The 26,650-nt window shown below is 57.1% G+C and overlaps 1 protein-coding gene across 1 annotated transcript; it reads right to left on the bottom strand.

The window, feature by feature from the left end:
- ADGRG1 (adhesion G protein-coupled receptor G1) lies at nt 1-23,762 on the bottom strand. The gene is given in 15 exon segments (XM_054049287.1): nt 1-2,384; nt 2,920-3,188; nt 3,544-3,652; nt 4,315-4,589; nt 5,324-5,445; nt 5,576-5,676; nt 6,464-6,509; nt 6,920-7,036; nt 8,673-8,801; nt 11,455-11,602; nt 11,873-11,975; nt 13,887-14,318; nt 15,179-15,233; nt 15,235-15,269; nt 23,534-23,762. Coding segments are annotated over 15 exon segments (2,298 nt in total). The 3' UTR covers nt 1-2,256.
- Nucleotides 23,763-26,650: the final 2,888 nt, after the last annotated feature.

Raw genomic sequence — 26,650 nt, 5'->3', positions numbered from 1 at the left:
TCTATGTAAGTACTGGTTTAATATTTACTGATCTATCAAAACATCTTCCACCGGCTGTAGCTTCTGAGTGGACCACAAGTATAGGCCCAAACAGACCACATTATATTAGACCAAACCATTAAAAAATAAAAAATAAAGTGACCCAAGCCTGCATAAGTTAGGGTTACCATCCGTCCGTATTTCCCCGGACATGTCCGGCTTTTTCGTCTTTAAATAGCTGTCCGGGAGGAATTGGTAATAAGATAGAAAGGTCCGGGATTGCCCCCCTCCCCCTCCATGCAGAGTGCGGCACGGCTGATAGGGTGGCTGGGCCCAATTGAGCCGCTCCCATTGGCTTCCAGCAGCCAGAGCCCCTACCCCGCTTCCCCTTCCCCCTGCCTCAGCACTCTGTGGGGGAGGGGCTATGCACACGGCAGCGTGGCAGCCTGCTCTACGTGGAGCCAGTGGCTCGAGCGGCATGGTGGTAAGGGGAGTCCCGGGGGGTAGTCAGGGAGCAGGGAGAGGTTTCAATGAGTTGGGAGTTATGGGGGGGGCTGTCAGGGGGTGTGGGTGTGGAGAGGGATTGGAGCAGTCAGGGGACAGGGAGCAGGGGGGGTTGAAGGGGTCGGAGATTCTGTGGGGGGGCTGTCGGAGGTGTGGAGAGGGATCGGAGCAGTCAGGGGACAGGGAGCAGGGGGGGTTGAAGGGGTCGGGGGTTCTGTGGGGGGGCCCGTCAGGGGGCAGGGGTGTGGAGAGGGATTGGGGCAGTCAGGGGACAGGGAGGGTGAGATGGGTTTGGGGGGGCAATCAGGGGACAGGCAGCGGTTGGATAGGCGTGGGAGTCCTGGGGATCTGGCGGGGGCGGGGGTCTGGATAGGAGTCAGAACAGTTAGGGGACAGGTAGGGAGTGGGATCCTAGGGGGGCAGTTAGGGTGGGGGTGTCTCAGGAGGGGGCAGTCGGGGACAAGGACAAGGGAGGCTTAGATAGGGGGTGGGGTCCCGGGAAGGGGCGATCAGGGGACAAGGAGCAGGGGGGGTTGGATGGGTTGGGGGTTCTGTAGGAGGCGGGAAGTGGGAGGGAGTGGCTAGGGGGTAGGGCTACCCCGTGGAGTGTCCTCTTTTTTGAAAGTTGAAATATGGTAACCCTAGGATAAGTGAAAGCCAGATGTGCAAGAGAAGGGTGACCGTTCCTGGCCAGCTGCTGATGAAAAGAGGCTTTCACAATCATTGAAGCAAGCTGGGATTCTAGGCCCACGTGAAGAACCCCAGGACATCACCACATTACAATGCGACAGGAGGACCAGCCCCCTTCAGGAATGGGATCCGCGATCTCCAGCTCTGCCATGGCCTCTGGAGCATCCCTCCAACTCTCTAGCATCACCTCTGCCCTGGCTGGCCTGATCGTTCAGGCCCAGGGCTGGGTAGCTGTTGGGGAATCACTGCAGAACAGCATGCAGGTCTGATGAATGGGAGACACAGCGCTGAGTTGCACCTGTACACTGAGGGCTGTCTGCTACAGCCCCATGGCCGCACTCTCCCCCAGAAGCACCCCACACACCTTGGGCAGGAGGGGTGACGGCACCCCCCAGGCCTTGTTACCTAAGGGGCACATAGCCCCCACGTGCCTGGTCCAGTCTGGACCTGCCACAGCCGCTCATGGGCCTGTGCTGCATTCTGAAGAAAATGAAACCTTTACAGCTGCCCAATCTCTCCTCTGCACTTGGGGAGTCACTTGGCAGCTGCCTGATGTGACTGGAGCCCTGGGAACGGTGGATTCCAGGCTCTCCCCTGCCCTTCCTCTAGGCTGTGATGTGGAAAGAGCTGTAAAAGGAGCATGAAACAGACTAAGTCCCCGATCCCCTGTCAGCGAAGGCTGCAGCCCTTGCTGGCTTATAACACCCTCTGTCTTTTCCAGTGACTTTATACTGAAGTGGTGATCTACCTGGGAGCCCAGGTGTGTGCGTGTGATACAAGAATGGTGTTTAATGCAATGGGAACCAGGTAGGGCTGGACCTGAGAGATCCAGAAGGGAATGTGCAGAGAGAAACCGAGCCGCTGCCGTGCTCTTAGCGTATAACAGACTCTATGCTGGCAGTTCAGAGTGTCTGGGAGTGTGTGAATTTCTCTACATTCCTTGTGATTATACGTGGCCGCGTGTAGCAAAGCAGGAGCATCAGACAAACGTGATGCCTCCACCTCCCCTCCGGGAGTGCGATCCCTGGTTCTTGACTCACGGGGCAGAGACAGTCCCAGCTGTGACCAGAGAAAGCGGGTGATTCAGTCTGCGCTTGTGCGGCTGGTGCTGATCGGCAACCTGGTGCTGTCGGAGTTGTTCAGTGAGGGGTAGGACTTTGACTTTCTGACCTGCAGCACCATTGTCCAGTACCAGAGGAAGATGAGGAAGCCTGCGAGAGACAGGAGAAATAGGAGAGCGCTCACTGGGCAGGGGTAATGCAGAGAGCAGGACAATGGGTCACCTGGTGGCAGGGGGAGGCTGGCACCCTGCCTGAGCATGGGTGCACCCTGCCAGCTCAGCCCATCACTACTGCCACTTTAAAGGAACAAACTATACATCAGATGAACTGAGCTAACAGTGTCTCGGATCCATCACCCGACTAACGTAGCAGAGCACTGTCTCGCGCCTTAGCTGGTGGCACCCTCGTGTGGCCATTGGGTGCTGTCGCACAGAAAATCCCAGGGCCCCGCAGGCGAGATGGCTAGGTACAGCAAGGCACGCTCTAGTACGGAGGGGAGCCTCTCCCCCACGGTGAGGAATAGGGCACAGGGTTGTGGCAGCCTCATCAGCTGCTCCTCAGAGAGACTCCAGACTCCTTCGCCATTTACCCCAAAACTCGCCCCGGGGTGACGGCACGTACGCCAGGTCCCACGTCGCCGGGAGAGGGCGAGATGGGCAGAGCGTGCCCGGCCCTGCACGCTCACCTTGCAAAGTGTTGATGATGGTGAAGAGGTAGATGACGACGAGCCGGAACGATCCCGAGGAAAAGGAGAAGAACGCCAGGGCCCAGGGGATGCCCAGCACGAGGCTCAGGCCCAGGAGAACCAGGGCGTGCTTAAGCTCGTGGCCTCTGTTCCTCTGCCTGAGGATCTCCCGCACCATGGCTCCCAGCATGGCCGTGTTGAAGAGGAACACCAGGCTGAAGAAGCCCCGGTTGACTATGTTATGGATCAGGGGGGCTGTGATCCAGCATCTGGAGGGAAGAGAAAGGCAGATAGTTCAAGTCCGTAATCCTCTGCTAGAGCTCGGGGGACCCCCTGGCACATTCGGCCTCCAGCCCAGAGTTAAACATGGAGGCCGGTCTCCCAGCTGATGTAAGGCAGTACAGCTCCACTGAAGTCACGAGAGCTTTGCTGATTTACTCCAGCTGGGGATCTGGCGGGAGGGAGAGGCGGGAGGAAGAAAAGGTTTCAGGGAAAACCCCAGCAGAGGGGATGTAATCTGTTGGTCTGATGCAGGGTGCACACCGTGTGTAACTGACTCACGGGAGGGGGCACTGCTAGCGATGGTATAACCAGGAACATGGTGATGCCATTTCAATTACTCACATGGTTGCATTGGTGGATTTCTCAAGGGATTCAACTACTGCAATGGGGAATGGTCCATAATTTCTCTGATTCGCCAGGAAGATCACACCCACGATAAAGATGGGAAGCCCTGGATGCAGAGAACAGCATTAGGTAGTTCCCCTAGCCCCAATTCCTGTCTTTGCAGGTCCCTGAAAAAGGAGCCCATCCTTTCTACTCCTAAGGAATTGACCGTGGTGTTCTCCCATACCCTTTGTCACCCTAGCGGTGGACTGAGGACAGTGCATTGAACAGAGATGGTTGGGTACAGCTTTGGGTCCTCATGTCCACACTGCTAATAGGTTCCTGGGTGTTAAGGCCAGAAGGGACCTCTGTGATCATCTAGTGTGACCTGCTGCACAGCACAGGCCAGAGAAGTTCACGCAGTGCCTCCTGCCCATAGCTTGTGTTTGAGCGACAGTGTATTTTTTTTTTTTTTTTTTTTTTTTGTACAGACACAGCCAGTCTTGACTTAAAGCCTTAGTGATGGAGACACCACTGCCGCCAATGCATTAGTGAGGGGACTGATCTCTAGCCTGAATTTCTCTAGGTTTAGTTTCCAGACATTGGTTCGTCTTATGCCTTTGCCTGCTAGATGAAACAGCCTCTGCCCTCAGAAATCTCTTCCTCGTGTAGGTACTTGTGGACAGTGAGCAAATCATCCTCTTATCCTTGCAAGAGGAAAGTCTTTTGGGGGCGGGGGGGAAGAGGCCTGGCATTCTCAGGGCCATCTCGGCCTCCTTTCGTACTCACCCCAGCCCACCAGGCAGAGCTTGAGAATGAAGTGCTCCACGTAGGTGTTGAAGACCTTCACCACCAGCCTGTAGAGATTGTAGCCCTCAATGCCCATCCAGGTCAGGCAGCACAGCAGGGAGAGGTGCAGGAACATGCCGCTGGCTTTGCAGGCTGCCTCGCTGCCGATGGAGGCCAAGTGCTCAGTGATGAGGAAGCTCACGTCCAGCAGGAAGATGGCCCCCAGCAGGTTCATGTGAATGTAGATGTTTACGGTGCCGTCTCTGTGCTTCCTCCTGGGAAAGGGAGAGGAAGAGATTTCATTGCTGCTCCTGGCTGGGAGTCCCAAACCCAGCACCCACAAAACCCCACGATGGGGTCCCAGGGCTTTGATTCAAGCAACTCACGCTAACCAGAGACACGCAAGAGATCTGTGTCTTAACAACAGGAGATGGTGAGCCCAGTGCCTATTCCAAATGTGATGGCCAGCTGATGGCTGTGATGGGTGAACACGCTGAGCCACTGGTAACTGCAACAGGTGAGCGATCCTGGTCCCCTTGTTCCATTGGGAAGCTACATCTCTGCTGGCCTTTGAACCATGTGTGCAGGCGATGGGTTTGGCCATTGCGTATAGCGAATTTCTCAAAGGAAGCCTCTTTTAGCCTGCGTCAGCCCCTTGTTAACGCACTGCTAAAGATCTGTGCGTGCACACGCTCGCTGCATTAGTGCTAAAGACCAAGATGGCGGTTAAGATTATAAAACATGATAGGTGGTTCTGGGGGCCCATCTGGAGACCCCATAAAGGGGTCTGGTTTCTAGGGGTGGGTGCTCAGCACTTCCTGAATATCAGGCCCCTTTCAGGTGTCTCACGTTGGGCCCCCAGAATCACCAGTCCCTTTAGAAAATCTTGGCCAATCTGTGTGTAATGGCAGCCGAGGGGGATGCTGCCTGCATGGGGTAGCGAACTGGTCAGCATGAGCACGAGTTACAGGCTGCTAGCTAATCCCCGGCCCGAACCATAGTACTGTACCTGGAGCAGCAGCAGAAGAAGATGATGGTGAAGAGGGAAGCCACAGCTGAGATAATGCAGCCAATGTAGGTGATAATCGTCAGGTACTCCTTGTGGATGTAATCTATCTCTGGAGAGGACATCTGAGAATGGAGAGGACAGGGGAGGTGTTAGAGCCATGCTGGGCAAGAGCTGAGAGCTTTACCCATCACTGCGGAGACCGTGCAGTGAGGATGCAGAGCGCGCGAGTGGGAGCTGGTACCCGGTACCCACCATCAGCACAGCAAAATAGGTGAGGTGGTTGCAACGACAGACTGTCTGGTTATTACCCATCTCTGTTTCACAGCCATCACTTTTCCAGCTGCCGCGGCCATCTGCAAAGAGAAAAGCAGTTTCCTGTTGAAGGTGGGAGGTTTCACACACTCAGCCCAAGTCAATGTTCACAGAAAGTCTTTGACCCACGGTGTCTGCAAGCAGGTGAGAATGAGAGAGTGCTTTGCAATGGGGCCCAGTGACTCTCGTACAGACCACATGGCAGCACTGGGGACTCTTCGAACCCAAAATCACTCCCACCCATATCTGCGTGGAGAGCAGGGCCTGGGACAGATTCTTTGGGATATCCATGAGGGAACCGCCTGAGATCTAGCCATCCACGGAGATCTATGGGCTGTCCCCCGGCATTAGAGGAATGGCAGGATTCACAGATAAGGGGAGGCTGTCAAATCAAGCCCCGTTGAGGCTGAAAAGGAGAAGTCACAGGGAGCTGGAGTGAGTGACACAGATTGGAGAAGGACAGAGTGAAAACCAATCAGCGTCTCCTGATGGAGAAGGGATGGATGTATCCAGCCACTGACCATGTGCTGGGCCAATCCCACTCCTACTGAAGTAAACGGGAGTCTTTCCATCCACTCCAATGGGAGTTGGACTTGGCCCAGAGTTTGTCTCTACAAGAGTTAAAATATCAAGGACAGTCCAGTCCCATGCTTCAGGTTGTAAAGTGACTGATGCTCACTCCCTTCCTTGGGCAGCTAGGCTAGGGGTCTGGTTCCCACCTCACACCTGTGCAAAGCCAGCATAAGGTGCTGTCAAATCGGGAGGGTAGCACTGGACTCCCCCACTGCACAGGTGTCAGTCACTGCCTGCTCTCTCTGAGATACTCACGGCTGGAGTCCACGTCCCAGAACACGCACCGTGGAGTCATGTTCCTCTGAAAGGACAAGAACATGGGTGGTGATGCATGAGCCTCTCTGGGTTATTCACGGGGCAGGCGAGTTTGGCTGAGGGGCAGATCAAGGGGCAGATGGGGCAGGAGGAGAAAAGAAACTCTGGCCCTTGTCATGTGACTGGGGCCAGGAAACAAAGATCATTCTCTCCCCAGCAGTCCAGTCGGTCACCTCCTTTTTCAAGAGGGAGGCTGCTCCCAGCAACAGCCTATCGGGGCAGGGAAAGATCAGACACCGGCTGTGCCATCTCAAGCTAGTTGGCCTGAGCTACGTGTTTTGGAAGGGGATCCCCTAGAAAGGATGGGGCGACAGAGCCGAGGCAGAAGCTGAGTTGGCAGGTCTCAGCCCCCGCCCTGGGCAGACTGATTGGAATGGGGCCGTTTCTCACACCTACCGGCAGCTGGACATGAAAGAATTTGAGGACCACGTCCTGTCGGAGGCCTGATACGGAGGTGTTCCCCACGGTGATGCCAATCACCTTTTCACCGAGCACCCTGCTGCTGTTCTGGTCCTGAAAGAGATGGAAAGCCCGTGATGCCAGCGTGGGAGAGTGACAGCTGCCGGGCACCAAGCTGCTCTAAACCTCCCGGAGATCTCAGACCCAGAGAGCTTCCTTGTCACCTTCCTCAGCAGACAACACAGACCCAAGGAGGGTCTGCGCACACAGGCTACGGGAGCCGGCGCAGTCTTTCCTCAGGCTGTGCCTCGCCGTTGTCACAGCTGATGTAGCACTGGCATCTGGGGGAGGGCATCAGGACACCAGGTGGCCTCGTATTTACTGTGGCAAAGGCCAGATCACAACCCCCAATGGTCCAGCTGCTCCGGGGTCGTGACGCTGAGAGGAGCTGCAGGGTAAGGTGCCACCTTCCATACTGCCCCTAGCTGTACAATACCCTGCCGGGGCCTGGGCTGGAGGCATTTCTTCCAGAGCCCAGCCAGGGACCCGTTTGAGCTGCAGTTGCTAGGCACAAAGGGAGATCGCAACCGGCAGAGCTTTGGCCGGAACCTGAATTTGGGGACCCTCCTAGCACTGTCCCGGTGTGTGTCTATGATGGGCCCACAGCGTTTTCCAGCGGGGAGGCACCGTGAGTACACTGGCCTGGCTCCTCTGGGAAAGGGAGCGCAGAGCCTGGCTAAAGGCACACAGCAAAAAGAAGCTATTGGGTCTCATCCGACTCAACCTGTTCACACAGGACACTGTGCCGCTGGGGACAGTTCAGGGGCAGGGCTGGGGGCCAGGGCTGGCATAGCAGGGGGTGCTGTGAGTTGGGGGGAGGGGCATTGGCAGGGTTGGCATAGCATGGGGTGCTGTGAGTCGGGGGAGGGGCATTGGCAGGGCTGGCATAGCAGGGGGTGCTGTGAGTCGGGGGGAGGGGCATTGGCAGGGCTGGCACAGCAGGGGGTGCTGTGAGTCGGGGGAGGGGCAGTGGCAGGGCTGGCATAGCATGGGGTGCTGTGAGTTGGGGGGAGGGGCATTGGCAGGGCTGGCATAGTAGGGGGTGCTGTGAATCGGGGGGAGGGGCATTGGCAGGGCTGGCATAGCAATGGGTGCTGTGAGTCGGGGGAGGGGCATTGGCAGGGCTGGCACAGCAGGGGGTGCTGTGAGTCGGGGAGGGGCATTGGCAGGGCTGGCATAGGAGGGGGTGCTGTGAGTCGGGGGGAGGGGCATTGGCAGGGCTGGCATAGGAGGGGGTGCTGTGAGTCGGGGGAGGGGCATTGGCAAGGCTGGCATAGGAGGGGGTGCTGTGAGTCGGGGGGAGGGGCATTGGCAGGGCTGGCATAGGAGGGGGTGCTGTGAGTCGGGGGAGGGGCATTGGCAAGGCTGGCATAGGAGGGGGTGCCGTGAGTCGGAGGGGAGGGGCATTGGCAGGGCTGGCATAGAGGGGGTGCTGTGAGTCGGGGGTCAGAGCTGGGTGCCAGCCCAAACCTAGCTGAGCAGGAGGTTGCGCGGCAGGTTCGATTTCCCACAGACCGGCAGACCGAGGGAGCAGGACCAGCAGCGGGGATGCTCTCGAGCTGCCCTGGCAGAGCTGTGCACAGCCTGCATCATCCGCATTCGCAGCAGCTGCTCCCAACCAAACCTGGCCCAGCGCTGCCCAGCACTATTAGCCCCCAAATTCATTCCCAGCCCAGGGCCCAGCCCTTACCTGGAAAAGGGCCTTGTTGTTGATATCCATCAGGACCACTCGCTCCTCAGCGTTCCTCCGCCTGCCCTTCACCTGTGCAAAGAGGATCTTGGGCAGATTCACCTCAAAGCCATGGACCTCTCTGCCCACCTGCAAAACAAAGCCCAGCAGAGCCCTCAGAGTGGCCGGCGCACGCGGTGAGGCTGCCCAGGCACAGGGCGATAGGGAAAGCCTCGGGCTCTGGCTACACACGCCCCACAACACCCGCTGGGGTAAATCGGCATCACCAGAGCTACCCTGATTTACCCCCGCTGAGGATCTGATGCCCAGGCCAGGGATCCACACACATCACTGCTCTGGATTCTAGTGTGGACGGCACCCGACTGGGTGTTAAAGGGACGTTGGCAACTTGAGGTAAGAACGTTTCTATTCCAGTCGTTTAGCCGGGCTGGCGGTTCCCTGCTGCTCCCTCCCTTCAGCAGCAGCACTGAGATGAAGCCTCACAACTTCGACGCTCCTCCCTGGGCTCTAAAGGCGTGTCCCCTGCCTCCCGCTGTTCCCCAGCCTCATGCCAGAAGGGCAGAGCTGGGCTCCCCATGCAGGAGTCTCAAGGAAAGGAGATTCAATCCTGGCTGCCCTCACAGGGGTGCACAGCCCTCTGGCAGGGCCCACGACACAGCCTGCCAGCGACCTCTCCTCGGGAGTGAGGGCAGGGGGCTCCTCTGATCACCCTCATGAGACAGGAAGTGCAACTAGTCAGAGCATGGGCCTCCACCAAGGGATGCCCAAGGCGCCAAGGGAAGAAAGTGAAGAGGAGATTTCCCTGGCAATCGGTATAAAGAACAGAAGTCTGATTTTTCGGGGTGAGAGTATCCCTTTAACTACACGCTGTAACCAGACACCTCCCAGGTTACTCTGGTTATGGGAAGGAGTCAGGTCCCCTCTACATTGCAAACTGTAATGCTGCAAAGACCAACCCAGGACCATGACCTGGAAAGGTTCCACAGAGAACAAGGCATCACCTGGAAACATGCCAAGTGCATCAAGAGGTTCTGCAAACGCTCCGGTTGGTCTGGGGTCCCTGCTCGAGGCACCTAGCACGGACACTGCTTTAGGCCCTGCAGGTAATTTCAGTCTGTCCCTGGATGGCTGGGCCATTAAGGGGAGCAGGACCCAGCCTGTGATGATCAGCTAGGTATGAGGCGATTCTAGAAGCCAGCAGGCAGGCCAGCTGGGTATGGAGCCATCAGGAAGAGCTACAAGAAGCAGATCGACTCCTGTGGGAAGCCCTGGAGGAGGGCATGACTCTCAGGTAAGAGACCTGTAGGCAGGGCCGGCTCTAGTTTTTTTGCCACCCCAAGCAAAAAAAATTTTGGCTGCCCCCCACCCCAGTCCTGGGCTCTCACCCCCCACCACCACCAGTGCCCTCCCCCACCCACACCCCCTGCTGCCCCAGCGCTGGCCTCTCACCCACCCCCCACCACCAGTGCCCTCCCCCACCCACACCCCCTGCTGCCCCAGCGCTGGGCTCTCCCCCACCAGTGCTGACCCCACCCACTCCCCCCTCGCCTCCAGCCGGTCCGGCGCTGGCAGGGTCTGGGTAAGCAGCGGGGCTCCCAGGCCGTGCCTCTGCCCAGGGTCCCTCCAGCCAGGGCTCCCGCCTCCAGGACTGGCCGGGATCGGGAGGGCAGAGCCGGGGGGTGGCCCTGGCAGGGAGCTGAGGAGCTGGGGCAGGGTAGCCCCAGAGGGAGCGGAGCCCCGGAGAGGGGACGCGGGCCCCGCATGGCAGCGCCCCGCCCTCTGTGGCCCCGCTGCTGCTTCTGGCCGCCCTGCCACAGTCCCTGGGGAGCTTGGGCCACTTTGCCCAGCCACGGCTGCGGCGCTGGGGGCAGCCGCCCTGCGGCACCTGCAGGCAGCTCCGTGTGCCCCGCGGGGTGGTCCCAAGCCTGAGTGTCCCCTGCTCGGAGCCTGCCCGGCCCAGCCACAAGGTGCAGCGCTGCTGCTGCCAGGGCGGCTCTAGGCTTTTGCCGCCTGAAGCAACAACAACCAAGAAAGAGGCCAGAATGCTGCCCCTGAAAATGTGCCGCCCCAAGCACCTGCTTGGTTTGCTGGTGCCTAGAGCCGGCCCTGCCTGTGGGGAACAGATCCCCCCTGGATTTGGGGGAAGGGATGGCTGGGATGGACTCTGTGCTGTCTGTTCTTATGTAAAATAAAGCTGAAGCCCGCATGCTTCAGGGCTTCAACTGGTCACTGGCAGGCATCAGGAAGGGAGGGTTTCTCCTTGCCCACAGGTCATTTTTTTGTCTCCTTCCTCTGAAGCCTCAGAGATGGAGGTGGGACATTGATGGGGGTGGCCGGTGTGCTGAGGTGATCCTGAGTGTTCTCTCTCTCGGGTGCCTGGCTGGCTGGTTCTTTGCTCACATGCTCAGGGTCTAACTGATCACTGCCGTATGGGGGTTGAGAAGGAACTGTCCCCCAGCTCAGACCTGGAGAGCTTTTCGCCTGTCTCTGCAGTATGGGGTGCGGGTCCCTTGCCAGGATCATTTGAGTGTATCTGACTTCATCATTTCCCTGCTGTCCGCAGGCATTCGGGCACCTCGGACCCTGCTGTTCTCTGCCTGTGGCACACAATAGGCTAGTCTCCTTTAGGCTGCAATACGTGGGTCTCATTTCAGTTGTTGGGTTAGTGTGCAGGTGTTGGTGGCCTGTACTGTACAGGAAGTCAGACTAGATGATCTGGTGGTGCCTTCTGGCCTTGAACTCTATGGTCATGGCTCTGTGACCCCGGCATACCTGCACTCACCTCCAGTTCAGACATGAAGGGCAGATCCTGGGAGGCTTTGCGGGGCCCTATCTTCAAAACAGTCGCACGGACTGTACTCGTCCCAAAAGTCTCGCTCTCCCCTTCAAACACCACCTGTCTCAGGTCCGATTCCAAACGCAGAAGTCTCCTTTTGGGGAAGAAAGAATAGAGCATGGGTCTAGAGAGGGTAGGAGGGAAGAGAGCCTCAAAGCAGGGGCTGTACCACCACCAAGTGACAGGAGAAGAGTTTTGAGGACCCGCTGCTGGGGTTGGGAGGCTGTATATCTGACCTACCTCTCCCGAAAACCACAGCTCCCCACAGACACACTCCTCGGGCATGTGAGGCTGTACAGACAGTGATGGCAAGCGTCTGATCTGGGAGAGGAGGAGCTGGGCATAGTTTGTATACGGTACTCACTCATATGGTGCAATGGTCCTTCTTCCAGTAGGTTTCTTCATGTAGTTTGCTAAAATCCTTAATCCTTCTTCAATCTCATGCACCCTGATGTCTTCAGCAGTCGCTGTGGAAAGAAAAGAGAATGCTGTGATTAGCTCTGTGAAGAGGGGACAACGCTGGTTTCTGTAGCGTCCCTCCCCCAGGCAGCAAGTGCTTTATACTGTGTTCTCAGGCGACTGCGTTAATTGTTTGGCAATCATGGGTGTGATGAGGACTGGTCTGAATTCAATGGAGCCACTCTTGATTTACATCAGCACGAGTGAGTGGCGAGCCAGACGCGGGCTGTTTGCAATGGTTATGCCTGGGTAGGTCCGAATGGCCAAGCAGAGCATGGATACGGCTTAAGGCATTTGGGGCCAGACTTTCAAAGTTATTCAGCACCTAAGGGGAGTCTCCAAAGCCCCTCTAGGCATCTTCTGGTGCCTAAATACCTTTACAAACCTGCCCTTTTGAGCCGAGCCGCTGGGGCTGGCCATGCAAAAGGAAGAATTCGCACGAAGTGATCCCTGAGCCTCTTGCATCCAGCAGGATGCATGAGAGGGGAGATAGCCCATGGCGGTGAGTTTCTTGCCTGTCTCATTCCTCTCTGGGCTTCAGTTGCCCAGGAGATGGGCTTGCTGAAGTTTGCAGAGGGCTTCTGAACAGCCAACTGGCTGCACCAAACTGTAAGGAATGGGCTAGCTGAGGATAATAGCCAGTCATGGATACTTTGACAATCCCTTTGCCACACTGTCTGGCAGGCCATTAGGTTACAGCAGCTCTAGCATAGGTCCAAACTCATGTCATTCCTATCTGCACAGGCCGAGAACCTCAAGGTGCAATCTCCAGTCTGCATGCTCCTGCTCTCCCGTCTCTTACTCTGCGTGTCTCTAACCAGAATGCAGCCCATCCAACCCCCCTGTTCCCTGACGGCCCCTCTGGGACCCCTACCCCATCCACACACCCCTGCTCCCAGTCCCCTGACAGCCCCTGGACCCCCAACGCCCCATCCAACCACTCCTCTCATTCCTGATGGCCGCCCCTGGGACCCCCTGCCCCCATTCAACCCCCTGTTCCCACCCCAACCCCTATCCACACCCTCGCCCCCTGACCACCACCCCAAACTCCCTTGCCATCTATCCAACCCCCCCCCCTGCTGGAGCCAGGCCACGCCGCCGCCACCGCCTCCACCACGCAGCTCAGAGACCGGGTCAGGCCGGGCTCTGCAGCTGCGCTGCCCCAGGAGCTCACAGTCCCGCCGCCCAGAGCCTTGCGCTGGAGGCAGAGTGAGTGAGCTGAGGCTGCGGGGGAGGGGGAACAGCAGGGGAGGGGCTGGGGGCTAGCCTCCCGGGCCAGGAGCTCGGGGGCCGGGCAGGACGGTCCCATGGGCCAGATGTGGCCCACGGGCTGTAGTTTGCCCACCTCTGTTCTAAAGGATGGAGTCCTGATGGATCCCTATAAGGCCCCCATACAGCTGTGACCTGAGGACCCCTGCACTGCTGAAGGCAGCACAACTGGCCATTAAAGGTGGGACATTGTGACTAGATGAGGGGTTATTCGGTGAAATGCAGGACCTTTGCAGCCACGTCTTCAAAAGTGGCCACTTACTTTGTGTGCTTACACAGAGAAACTTTGGGCTGGATTTCCAGAAGTGTTGAGAACCCACAACTCCAGTTCTTGTCACTGGGAGAGGTTGGATTTCGACACCGTGGGGAAATCTGCCACAGAGCGCTGCATGTGGGTGCCCCAAAAATGAGGAACCCAAAACTAGTGGCCATTTTTGAAAAATGATGGAATTAGTGACCAGTGGAGAAGCCAAATGCCCTTCTCTACCTTCTAATGGAGCATCAGCTGCCTCGGGGGTTTTCCCAGAACCTTCCCATCCATGGGCAGACAGAGCCAGCCCTGCTTAGCTTCCGAGACTGAACATGCTCAGAAGCTGCGGTGGTACCATTGCAAGTTCTCTAACCCATTTAACATATTGATTTAACTGTACCACGGATGGAGAAGGAGTAAACAGCGGCGCTGCTGAGGGAGGTGTTCCGCAGGCCTTTGCCGTAGGCGTAGGACACGCTGGAAAGCACAGGAACCCCACTTCTATTCTGTGGTGTGCTTGGGTTTGAAAAGTTGAAGGAAGGCTCTGCCTCGGTACTCAGCGTGTAGTTGTGTTTGCCGTACGTGAGGTTGAAAATCCTATTCCTTTGGTACCAGTAGAGGCAGAAGCGGTAGTTCCCCAAGTTGTCAGGTAAAGAGAAGTTTACAAGGTTTAATGGGAATGGCGCACTTATCTTCAGCGTGTCAGCACTGTTCTCGATGGTGATGATGATGTTCTCTGGCCGCATCTGATAAGTGATATGGCTTTTCTTCGTTTGGTTTCTTTCGCCACAAAATCTAAAGTCTTCTGCGTGGCGGCTGCTTCCATCGACCCCTGCGTTACACAAAACCGCACTGTAAGGTGTAGCTCAGCCCGAGGGGCTCCATATGCCAGGAGTTCCCCAGGTTATTCACCTCCTCGGTGATCCCACATGACACAGCTGTCTACTACTTATTACATGGATCACAGGAAGCATCGGGGGCCCCAATGTGGTAGGTTCTGCCCATATACGAGAGAGAGAGAGAGAGAGAGAGAGCTCCTGCTCTGAAAATCTTGGGAGCCATGGAAGAACCCACTACCATAGTGTCTGAGTGCCTCCCAGTCTTTCATGCCTTCAGCCACACACTCCCCGGTGAGGCAGGGCAGGCCTGTTATCCCCATGGTATGGATGGGGAAGTGAGGCCCAGAGAGACTAAGTGACTGCCCACGGTCACCCAGGGAGGTGTTTTCAGAACAAGCATGGGAACCCAGCTCTCCTGAGGCTCAGGCCAGGCCCATCCTTCCTCTAAATGGACTCTAACCTCACCCAGGTGGCTGATCGCTCCCAGGTGTGCTGTAGGACATGAGGAACACAGATAACAATAATGCATTCTCCATGTACATCCAGTCTTGTTCCTGCCCTGATTCATCTACATGCCTCCAGCCTGTCCTGGAAGGAGAGGGGAATTCCATCTCGGAACACAATGACGGTCTCTCTGTCGTTCAGGAAACTTAATTAGAGGGAAAGTCCCTCTATTCCTCCTGCCCCCCCACCTCACTCCACCCATACTGGGACCACTGCTTCCTCCTAACAGGTATTATCCTGCCACTGGCGGTGGGGCAGAAGGTTGATAATGCTACATCCTTGCCACCTTGGCTGTTGTAAGCCATATAGTCCAGCGTAGAGGCGAGGCAATAACCAGGGAGAATATTACCTTGCAACAGGAAAAGCAGAGCCAGAAGGAGGCGATCCATCGTGGGCGGCTTTCCCCAGCTCTTGACGTTCCTCAGTGAGAGACTTTGACCCTGAGAGAGAGAAGCACACAACAGCAGAGTGAGTTTGTCTAGAGAACTGCTGGAATTTTTCACAGCTCAGGGCCTGGAACAGACAGAAAAGCCTGTAGTTTTTTTCTGCATCGGCATGGGCTGAGTTGAGCTACCACGCGAGGTGTGGGACACCTGCAAATGCCAGGAATTGTGTTCCTGTGAGTACCAGAGAGAAGTAAGAATGGTAGCTCTATCCGTGCAAGAAGGCTGGACACAACTGTTCTATTGTCATCTGCCTCTAGGGGAGTGGTGGGCAACCTGTGGCCCGTCAGGGTAATCCGCTGGTGGGCTGCAAGACAGTTCGTTTACATTGACCGTCCGCTGACATGGCCGCCCACAGCTCCCAGTGGCTGCGGTTCGCCGTTCCCGGGCAATGGGAACTGCAGGAAGCAGTGCGGGACACAGGGAGTGGTACATTGGGAGGCCCTGCAGGCTGGGGGTACACTGGAGTGCAAACATTTATTAGAGAATGTGACCCCAGCTGCTCCCTCCCAGCTCTTAGTCCCTAGGGCTGGCTGGGTTCAGCTCCCCACTCTGGGTGTTGTGACCTCTGGGGTCGCAGTGCTGCTCAGGTTTGGCCTGGCCAGGCCATGTTTGTGTAAGTGGAGTTGTGACCTGGTGCTTGGGGTTGCAGCACCACTCACTCCAATTTGGCCCAGCTGTCCCCATGTCGTCATGATGGAGAGGTGGCTGGGGCAAACCGGAGTGGCACCGAGACCCCATGCACAGGGCTGGCTCCAGGATTTTGGCTGCCCCAAGCAGCCAGAAAAAAGAAAAAAAAAAAAAGCCACGATCGCGCTCTGCGGCGTCAATTCAGCGGGAGGTCCTTCGCTCCGAGCGGGAGTGAGGGACCGTCCGCCAAATTGCCGCCGAATTGCTGGACCTGCTCCCCTCTCTGGAGCGACCGCCCCAAGCACCTGCTTGCCAGGCTAGTGCCTGGAGCTGGCCCTGCCCATGCACCAGGTCACAATGTCCAGAGTGGGGAACTGAGCCCAGCCTGCCCCACAAAGTTTTGATACATTCTAGCGATCCCATCTTGGGTCGCGCTTCACAGAGTGAGAAACCCTGCTCTAGTTCAACCCCTACTTCTACAGCCAGCAGGTCTGCCCCAGCTGTTTTTCTATAACCATTTCGCTGCATTACATCTGATTCCTGGCTCGCTCCTATCTTTCCTTCCTCCCCTTTTCATTCGCGGCGCTGCTGAAATTATAACGAGGTGAAATCCAGCACAAGGAAAGAACAGAATGTTCTGACAGCTGTTCAGTGGCATGTGCGGAAAGAGCTCCTGGTCTGGATCCAGCTCCTAAACGACAGGTGTCCACATCGCAAAACCCATCGCTGCAACGGACCGTAACTGCCCCTCTGCGCAGGTCAGTCCACAATATTCCAACACCGGGTTTTGGCTCCTTCCTCTGAAGCAAGTGGGACTGGCCCTTGCCAGAGGATAAGTCTATCATGAAATCAAAGCAGCGAGGCTGCTCCAGCAGATATACCCGCGCTGTCGTGGCTAACAATAGCAGCGTGGGTTTCAGCAATGTGAGTAGGAAACCAGGGTCCCTGGTGTGCTTGTATGTATCTGCATAGCTATTTTTAGCCATGCTAGTGTGCATAGGGGAGTTCGCCTATAGGACTGGGATGGGCAAAGTTTTTGGCCTGAGGGCCGCATCAGGTTTCAGAAATTGTATGGAGGGCTGGTTAGGGGAAGGGGTCTGGTTTTCCCCCCCCCCCATCCACTTGCCCCCCCAGGACTCCTGCCATCCTGATGCCACCCCCCTGGGACACCTGCCCCATCCAACCACCCCTTCTCCCTGTCCCCTGACTGCCCTGGGAACCTCTGCCCCTGACTGCCCGCCACGGGCCCATCCAACTCCCCCTCTCATTCCTGACTGCCCCGCTCCGGGACTCCTGCCCCATCCAACCCCATTGTTCCCCGCCCTCTGACCGCCCCGACCCCTATCCACACCCCCGCCCCCTGACCACCACCCCGAACTCCCCTGTCCTCTATCTACCCCCCCCCCCGCCCCCTTACCGCACTGCCTGGAGCACCGGTGGCTGGCGGCGCTACAGCCACGCTGCCCAGCTGGAGCTGGCCCACGCCGCCACCACGCAGCTCAGAGACCGGGTCCGGCCGGGCTCTGCAGCTGCGCTACCCCAGAAGCTCTCAGCCCTGCTGCCCAGAGCCTTGCATGGGCGGTGGAGTGAGCTGAGGCTGTGAGCAGGGCCGGCTCTACTGTTTTTGCCACCCCAAGCAGCGCGCCGAATTGCCACCGCGGAGGCAGTCCGCGTGACGTTAGGGCAGCACGCCTGTTTCCGCGGCGGCGGCAATTCGGTGGCAGCTTCTGTCTTCAGCCGGAAGACAGCCGCGGAATTGCCGCTGCGGGCAGCTGAACATAGAAGCTGCCGCCGCGGAAACGTGCGTGTCGCCCTAACGGCACACGGACTTCCCCCACCGTCCGCGGCGGCAATTTGGCGCGCTGCTTGGGACGGCAAAAACACACGGACTGCCGCCCCTTGCAGATTGCCGCCCCAAGCACCTGCTTGGAATGCTGGTGCCTGGAGCCGGCCCTGGCTGCGGGGGAGGGGGAACAGCAGGGGAGGGCCGGGGGTAGCCTCCCGGGCCAGGAGCTCAGGGGCTGGGCAGGAGGGTCCCTTGGGCCGGATGTGGCCTTCTCCACTAGTCTGCTCTTGTTGAATCACTGATCTGATCCAGGATGGTGATTCCTGTTTTCCCATAAGTGATGTTTCCTTGGAGGGTCTCTCAGCAGGGAAGCCATGGAGACTGGCGGGAGAGCGGTAGGGAAGTTTGCTACTGCCCTTGTTGTATCTGTTCTGTGGCTACAAGGGACGACTCCACTCTCAAGGGTTGTTAACCCAGCACTAAAGCAACTAACCAAACTTTCCAGCAGGACTAGCTGACCAATCACTTGTGAGCGCAGGGGGAGTCTGTTTGCCCTTTCGGGGTTGTGATTTCTTCCTCCACTCTACTGCTTCTCTGAGGCTGGAGGATTTCACAGCGAGTTCTTTGCACTTGTAGATCAGCCTTCCCACGCTACTGCTCTCAGATAATAAAACCAGCCAACACAGGCGCATTTACGTTCTAACACACTAAACTATGCAACGCTCTGTGTGTGTCACCCACAAGGGGGTGAGTGCGGAGGAGAGAGAAAGCAGGACGCCAGAGGAGAAACATACAACACACCAACTCAGCGGAGTGTGCGGGCCGGGGTTCGTGGCCCCTGCAAAGGAAGTGACAGCTCTTGTTCATTATTTATATTGCAGTCGTCCTAACAGCCCCAATCAGGAATCCGGGCCCCGCTGTGCCAGGTACAGAGACGGGCCCTGCCCACAATACTAGCTTGTCTGCACAATCTCTCTTGCCACATTCCATTTCCTGCCTCCAGAATTGAACACTCTGGTCAAAACTCTCCCCACCCCTCAAATGTCAGTTCATTCCTTCCCCCACTCCTGCCTGGGGGGTCCTTGTTACCTGCTCCTTCCCCAGGAGACCAGGCCACGTTTCCATGGTTACACCTTTCCAGGTGCTGCTGCAGAACTAGTATAAAACTCTGTGGCAAGACCCTATCTGTATTTTTCTTTACTGCCGTTATGAATGTCTGGGGGTGATTCTGATCTCACACACGCAGGTGTAAATCAGTAAAAACTCCCTTGGAATCAGCTGAGTTAAACTGGGGGAAAGCCACGGACAGTGAAATTAGAATCAGACTCTCCGGGTGAAATCCTGGCGTCAGTGAAATTAATGGAAAAACCTCCCTTGAATCAGGATTTTAAACCTCTGAGGATTCCCTGCTGTTGGGATGCAGGCGCTGGCTTTCCAAAGCCCGATCGCCAGCCCCTACGTGGCACCATGGACCTGCTGTTACTCCTCCAAGGATGAGAGCTGCCTGCGCTCCTGGGAACCAAGTCTTTGGGTTTCAACCCCGGCTCTCAGGTGCTGGTTTCTGTCCGAGTCGATTGTGCTGTGGCTGCAGTGTGTTAACATGGATCCAGCATAAAGATAAGGGGGAATAAAGGGAAGAGGAACAGAGGCTGGTTAGGCCAGAGAGAAAACTCAGAGTAGAGAAGTTCTGAGACATGCGCCTCTTGGCCATCCCTTTGTGACTTCAGCTTCAGAGACAGACAGCTCAGCAGCTCCTGTTTTTGCTTGTGTGGTCAACTGCACAGCTCTTGTGGTTCTGTTCCCAATTTGAATAAGATCTGAAGCACCGGGCTGCTGTGGGAACTGAGGCTGGAGGTTTCCAATGCAAGCTTAGTTTAGGAGCCTTATCTGTCGCAGCTGCTCTGCAAACAATGCGCCAGGGGCTGGTAGTATGCAGCGCTAGGAGTGGTCTTCACAGCTTCAGATACGAGCAGAAGATGCTAACAGTGCCGCATGCCTCCTTTACACCAGCCCAGCTACGCCCATGGGCCAGCACTTTTAGCTTGAAAGCCAGAGTGGGTGCTTACTGCTGTATGCTACCTCCACCTCCAGGCTGCACGGCCCTGCGTGTTCATTTTTAGAGCAGTTTCATCGTCTAACCACACCAGAAAGTAGGGTATTGATCAGCACGGCAGAGCAAAGTGACTGGAGCCCCTGTGCAGCTGCTGCTCGGAAACTCTGGCTCGCAGCGCGAGTTTCGCTTTGCCCAACGCTGTCTGGCACCGTGTGGGCCAAGGAGCTGGCAGACACGCCAGGGAATGAGACAACAGGGCTGCCCGACAGCTGCTCTGAAGTAGCATCTGAGGAGGGAATGCTGGCCTGCACGCCTCCTGGGGGAGGAGAAGGGGCTGTGGGGGAGGCAAGAGCTGATCTGCTCCACTCTGAATTAAGCCCATTTCCTTCTCTCCATTCCTCTCACATTCCCTCCTTCTTTCTGTGTCCCCCTTTGTCAATCTTCTCTGTCCTCCTCTCCTCTCCCATCCTCCCTTCCAGCCTACTCCCAATCTTCACTCCTTTCCATCGACTCTACATCTCCGGACCCTATCCAGCTCTCTCTCCTCTTTCATCTTTGCTCTCTCACCTAATAATCAGCCCAGCCCTCCGTCTCCTTTCTCTCCATTTCCCTCTCCCTCCCTGGCTGATATACGTTTGCCTGGCCGGGTATGCCTACACAGCACAGAAACTCCCCCGCTGGGCTGGGCCAGCAGACGCAGGTTCACGGGGCTCAGGCTATGGGGATGTTTCATTGCTGGAGCCCCGGCTCCGGGGCCCTGCAGGGTGGGAGGATCCCAGAGCTCAGGCTCCAGCCCGAGCCTAGAAATCGACACAGCAATGAAGCCGGAGCCAGCCGTGGATTTTTCTTTGCTGTGTAGACAAACCCCCAGTCTTTCATCCTGTCCCCGTGGGTGGTGGTTTACACTAGGACTCCCCAAATTGCTAACATCTAGTGCAGACAGACTGGTTCGAGCAACGTGGGAAAGGTGCACAATTTCCCCCGGTGTAGACGTGGCCTATGGATGGTGGCTGGAAAATTAGTGAAATGATGACACAAGAGGCTGAAAGTTAAGGGGCCAGAAGTTTTAGTTAGGCAGTTTAAAACGCTTTGTATTTGTTGAGGCCTATTTAATTCTAATGCCTAATTAACATTTGGGAGAAAGGAAGTTTTTGCTAAAGATTCAACACCACGCTCACCCTTTCCCTGAGAGTTGTTTATGGAGTCAATGGGAGTCTTGCAATTGGCTTCAGTGGGAGCAGAGTTAGGCCAGTTCGGCGGGCTTTTGAAATCCGCCCCTTCCATGGCCCCGCGCTTGGCCCAGCTTGCTCTCAGGCCCCCAGCCTCTTCTCTGTTCTCCAGCCCCACAGCTGCTTTCTTGCTAGGAGCCTGGTGAGTTCTAGACCTGACTGCAGGTTTCCCCAGTGTGCCATTCCCCGCCCCAGATACTTTCCTCACTGCTGTTTCTGCTCTCAGGAAATGCATCGAGCCAGAAGTCCTCACACGCTGCCCTCTCAGGGGTCACTGCGGCGTCCATGTATCAGGCATCACACCCTGAAGCTGGGAGGGAGATGGCTTGGGAGCACGATCACCATTTCCCCTTTCTCCACACACTGGCGCGCCCTGCGTCAGCCTCATCCTGGCCTGTTTCTGACGCACTTGTGCTCCTCACAAGTGAAACCATGTTGGGAAAGGGAGCCAGGGTGGTGGCTGCGGTTTCTCCCCCTCTCTCGAACCCGGGCTGTGCTGACACTGCTTTCCCATAAAGCTGTTTGTTGCAAGACCTCATGACTTGGTTCTGCCTCAGTGCAGGGAGCTGCACTTGAGAACCACTCAAGGTCCCTGCCTGCCCTTCATATCTATGATTCTTTGCAAGGGAATCAGCTATAGCCAGAGATGCATGATGTTATCCAAGAGTGGGGAACTATAGCAGGGCAGTCACCCTGCTCCGGCCCTGAAAGGGTTAAAAGCCAGCCCTTGGAGATGGCTGGGGCAGAGAGCCAATCAGAAAAGGCTGGGAGGCAGCCAATCAGGGCCAGGCTGGGCTCTATAAAAGGGCTGCAGGGCCAGAAGGCAGGTAGTCTCTCTCCAGTTGCGGAGAGAGATGGATCTGGCTGCCTGAAAGAGAAAAAGGTACTTTAGACAGCGCAGTGCTGGGGAAGGGTGGGAGGAGCTGGGGAAGCGCCAGCCCCCAGGCAGAGGCCTGGCTGTCAGGGCCGGAGGAGGTTCTAGGGCTGTGGGGAAGCAGCCCGGGTTAGGCAGAGGCAGCAGGTCCAACCCCCTGGCCGATGATGAGTGGCCACTTCAGACAGCAGTTTGCCCCTGAGGAAAGGGGCTAGATGAAGACTGGCAGTGGGTCACTGAGGTGAGGTGGTCTTAGGGGACGGGGGTTCCCCAGGTAGGTGAGGACCACGAGTGGCCCATAGAGTCACAAGACAGATGGGGAAGAATACGCCATGGTGTTTTCAGAGGTGGAGTACCCAAGAGAAGGGGCACCACCGGCTGGGAGGGATGCGGGGCCTGAACTACAGTGGTGGAGGAGGAAAGGAAGCAGGTACCGGTAGGGAGACACCGGCCAGCAGGAGGCGCTCTGAGGCTGGGATGAGCTAATTCCCAAGGTAACCAGCAGGAGGTGCCGCGGCGGCGAGGGCACGCCATGTTACAGGAGCTCTGTCATGATATGCTCAGACCTGACCCCCTGGTAGTGATATCCAGGAGACTTGGTTTCCTGGGCGATCCAGGACTTCCAGGCTCCGGCGCTTGGCTTTGTGAAGGGGTGGTTGGTGACGACACAGAGCAGTTATGGTTTTGGGACTCATTGGCCTCTCTTTCCTCCTCTTGAGGGTGCAGATCACACAGTTTGCTACAGATGCTAATTCGTGAGGGCTGTGAGGTGTAAATAAGGATGGGCAGGGCCCCAGCTGAGGGGAGGAAACCACCAAGTGGCCTTGGTGCATGGTATGTAAATGTGGTTTGGACTCAAGCGGGCTTGAGCGCTGCAACAGGGCTGTGAGTGTTGTAGTTTGTAGCCACATCCCGGGCCGCAGCGATCCTGTGACTTCTGGTCCCTGCTGGCATCGTGGCCTGGGTGTGAAGTGTGGGGAGGCTGGTGTTGAAGCACGCCCTGTGGTGGGCGAGATGTTCTGCAGTGCAACGCCCAGAAAATGAGCTGTGCCTCAGAGACCCGTCCAGCTCAGAGCTTCTCTTCCGCTCCCTCCCTCCGAAAACCCGTCTTTCAGCAGAGCTACGGGTGAACCCCTCCGAAGTCCACTGGGCTGATTCCAGAATGGTCAGGATGGGGTTGTTTGCGGTGTGTGTACACGCAAGGCACTGCCAGGCTGGGCTCCAGGACAAAGCCACTCGAAGGCGGGACATTAGCCCTTGCACGGCAGCTCCTTGCCCTCACTCCCTGCCGGAACGATGAGCAATGGGCGGTGCTGGGCTCCCCTGCCAGGTGGTGCCACCCCTACAGGTGGTTCCAGGCTGAAGAGTGAAGGGCTGCCCACAGCTCTGTATAATAAATAAAACCTTGAGAATTTGCATTCTGACCTCTGGTGCCTCAAGTGGAGATTCTCGGTGGGAAGCACAGGTAGCGTTTAGTCCCCGGGAAGGGGTGCATTTTCCCCTGAGCGTGTGCCTTCGCCACCCCAATCCCCACTCCCTTTTTGAGGCACCAATCAAATCTGATTCACCGGGGACACAGGCGTTTACCTTTAGCTTTTCCTTGTTTCATGTACTGCATGCTAGCTCATATCAGGAGTGGGCTCCTTTCTTTTTAAATTAAGTTCACTCCTTATTTAAGCAACTACTTACAGGGGTGCTCCAGGTTTGCACTCTTCGCCCTGGGCGCACAGACTGACTCCTTCATGCCATCTCCAAACCCTTCTCTCCCGCCACCGGGGCTCTGCTCACCTCTGCCGGACGACTGAAACCACCACATGGGAATGGGTTGGAAATGGATCTCGTTCCAGGGCACTGGCAAGACAGCGGTGGATTTGGGCAGCTTTGCTTCTCCTGGGGAGCTTTTCCCACGCAGGCCCATAGGGTCACAAGACAGATGGGGAAGAATACGCTGTGGTGTTTTCAGAGGCAGCCTACATCCTGCCAGCACTGGTCATCCTGAAATAGAGGAGCTGCAGGGAGGGGCAGCCAGACCTCTGGTGCTCTCATAGGAGGCTCTCACCCTGTGTTCCACTCCCTAGACTGGCAGCTTCTCTCTGGTTCCTCAGGGCCTTTTCTTCACAAGGAAACCTCCAGTCCCCACGCAGGCAGAGCCTGACTTCCCCCTGCTTCACACTAAAGCCAGATGACTAGCAGCAGGATAAACCAAGCTCTAGCGTGTGGGTCAGTCAAGCCCAACTCTGCATTTTGGATGGGAGACCAGCAGATGGTTGCGCTGGGACAGGCCGATGGTGCATTGCTGGTGTGTGTGTGTGTGTCCAGGGCTGGCCTGTATTGATGTAGTTATGTCTTAACAGGACACCATGCAGCGGGATCCCAACTCTGGATGGGGGTGTCAGGTGGGGGGGGGGGGGAGGTTTGACCTGGCCCTGCTGCCACCTCCTAGGAAATGTCAGTTTAGGTTTTATCGACTTATCTACAAATGTTAATTACAGAAAATCTGACTGAAAGCAGAATTCCCCATGGGGCAGCTGGTATTTCCCTCCGTGAGGGCTGCCCCCTGCCCAGAAGCAGCGCAACACTCAGAACGGAGTTTCTTGCTCTGAACAATGGCTGAGATGTAAAGCCCCCGGGGGAGGCAGATACAGGCCCCTGTAACGCACTCTCAAGGGAATAAGGAGACTCCCTGCTTCTGCACAGGGCCATTCGTCACAGCACCAGCTGCTTGGTGCCAGCTCCCAGCAGGGGTCTTGGCCCATTGAGCCAATGCAGGGGGCTGCACTTTGTTCCCCCCGTACCTACTGGAGATGGGGAGTGACGTCTCTGCACGGAAGGGGCGGTGCACTCTCTACTGTGCGTGCTGTGCTGGGGCTCTAGGGACTAAATTCACCCTGCTGGGCATCACTAAAATTGAACGGTTGCTGACACCAGCGTGTAGGGGTGCCAAGGCTGCCCTGTGACACAAAGCAAAGGCTCGGGCGTTGTGGGAACAGCTCTGGATTGGCAGCCCCCTGAATGCCTGGCTCGTGGCTGCTTGCAAACCCCAGCTCCGCTTACCAAAGAAAGGGACTGGCTAGCTGTCCTCTGCTTCCGCTCTCTTGCCCTCTGTGTCCTATGTTCTCTCCTACCCCAGTTTCTCTGCAGGGGCCGTTCCTCACCCGGGGCAGAGCCATCGCTGCGCTTGCACCTCCTCTGTCCAGGGGCTGGTTTGGCCCTGCTCCATGGGGCTTCGGCTGGGTGCAGACATGCTCGGCATACCAGTGGCCCAGCTAGCCATCCCTCTCCCTGCCCACAACTCTGTGAACCTTGAGGGCTCTGTGCAAGGGGGGTCCTTGGGCCTGCCCAGCAGCCGCTTGGCACAAAGGGGCCCTGGGACAATGACGAATCCGGTCCACAGGGTGCTGCTCACCCAGCAGCACCTCTCAGGCCACCTGGATGCTGACCTGCAGGGCTCCCCAAGAACAGATAGTGCTGGGCTTTTGTGGGGTGGCTCTGGGCTTCCGCACCAGGGAGAGCCCAGAGGCGCCAAGATTTTGCTTGCTTGGCTGCAGCGTAGGCCTCTGAAACACAGCTGGGATCCCTCTGACCAGATTGTGCAGCCGCACAGCTCAGCAGGCTCTTCGGCATCACCTCGTGCAATCGCTCACGCCAACGCAACAGGGCTGCAAACAGGCTCCCAGGTCAGAATGGAAGCGATTCACACCCCCTTTGCAAAGGTGTAAAGGGGGACATGGTGTGCAGGGCAATAGGGGACCAGGGCAGGCATGTGGAACAGCAGAGGAGAGGTGCGGAGCATCACAGGGTGGTGACAGCCCTCAGCACCAACTAAAACTGAAAACTGCTCCACGAGGTGGTTTGTGAGTCATCCCCCTGCAGCTCTCTAGGGCTGTCGGGCAGCTGCTACCATGATGCTGTGCTCTTATATTGCTGCTGCTGTCCACAGCTGGCTGGCGCTGGGCTCTCCTTCCCCACCCCGCCCCTGCTGCTCTCTAGGGCTGGGCTCTCCCCTCGCTGCGCTACAGGTCCTGGTCCATGACTCCTAGGCGCTATGGGAATACAAATTAATAAGAGGCCTGGCTGCTGTCCTAGGACTGGGCTGGCCCCAGCTCGCTGCTCGCCCCTTGCTGTGCCCTAGAGTTGTCTGGTGGTTGCTGCTCTCCTCTCACTGCTGCTCTCGGATGATGCATCCGTGCTAGCAAAAATCAGGCCCAGCATTGCGCCCCACACAGCTCCGCTGACAGCGGCAGTGGGTCAAAGCGCTGCTAGAGGCAGAGCTCAGGTGTCTGGCCAAGGCTCCAGCGTCTGAGCCTGGTGAGACGTGGGGGAGGTTTACCGGTGCAGGCCTGAGTTTTGCTAGTGGAGACCAGGCTTAAGGTTGTCTGGCTGTTTCTGCCCTAGAGCCTGGCCCCTCCCTCGGACTGGGCTGGGCTCTCCCTTTGGATCAGTGTAGTCACAAGGCCCCGATGCACCCGCTGCACAGGCTGGCATTAGCGAGATAGAGATTAGTCAGATGCCGGGCTGTGCGGTCTCGCATGGGAGTGCCAACGGTCTGGTGTTCCCCTCTCCTCGGAGCTTTCCTGTTCTTAGAAATTCATCGCAGACGCCCAGTGTCTAATCAGCCTGAGATCTGACAACCCGCCTGAGCCTGCCACTATCTCCTGGGGCCAGGCAGATCCTTCCTGCCCACAGGATCCGCAAGGCCAAACTGGGTCGTTTTCTGTATCCTTGTATCCTGAGACGCCAACCCGCAGCCTCTTCCTCCTCCCTGGCAGCGCAAACAGCCTTATCTCCCCCAGGCTGCAGTTAGGA

Source organism: Malaclemys terrapin, chromosome 14, assembly GCF_027887155.1.
Source record: "Malaclemys terrapin pileata isolate rMalTer1 chromosome 14, rMalTer1.hap1, whole genome shotgun sequence".
Taxonomy (NCBI): Eukaryota; Metazoa; Chordata; order Testudines; family Emydidae; genus Malaclemys; species Malaclemys terrapin.
The sequence above is the reverse complement of the archived record's forward strand: the minus strand, read 5'-3'. Positions and strand labels throughout refer to the sequence as shown.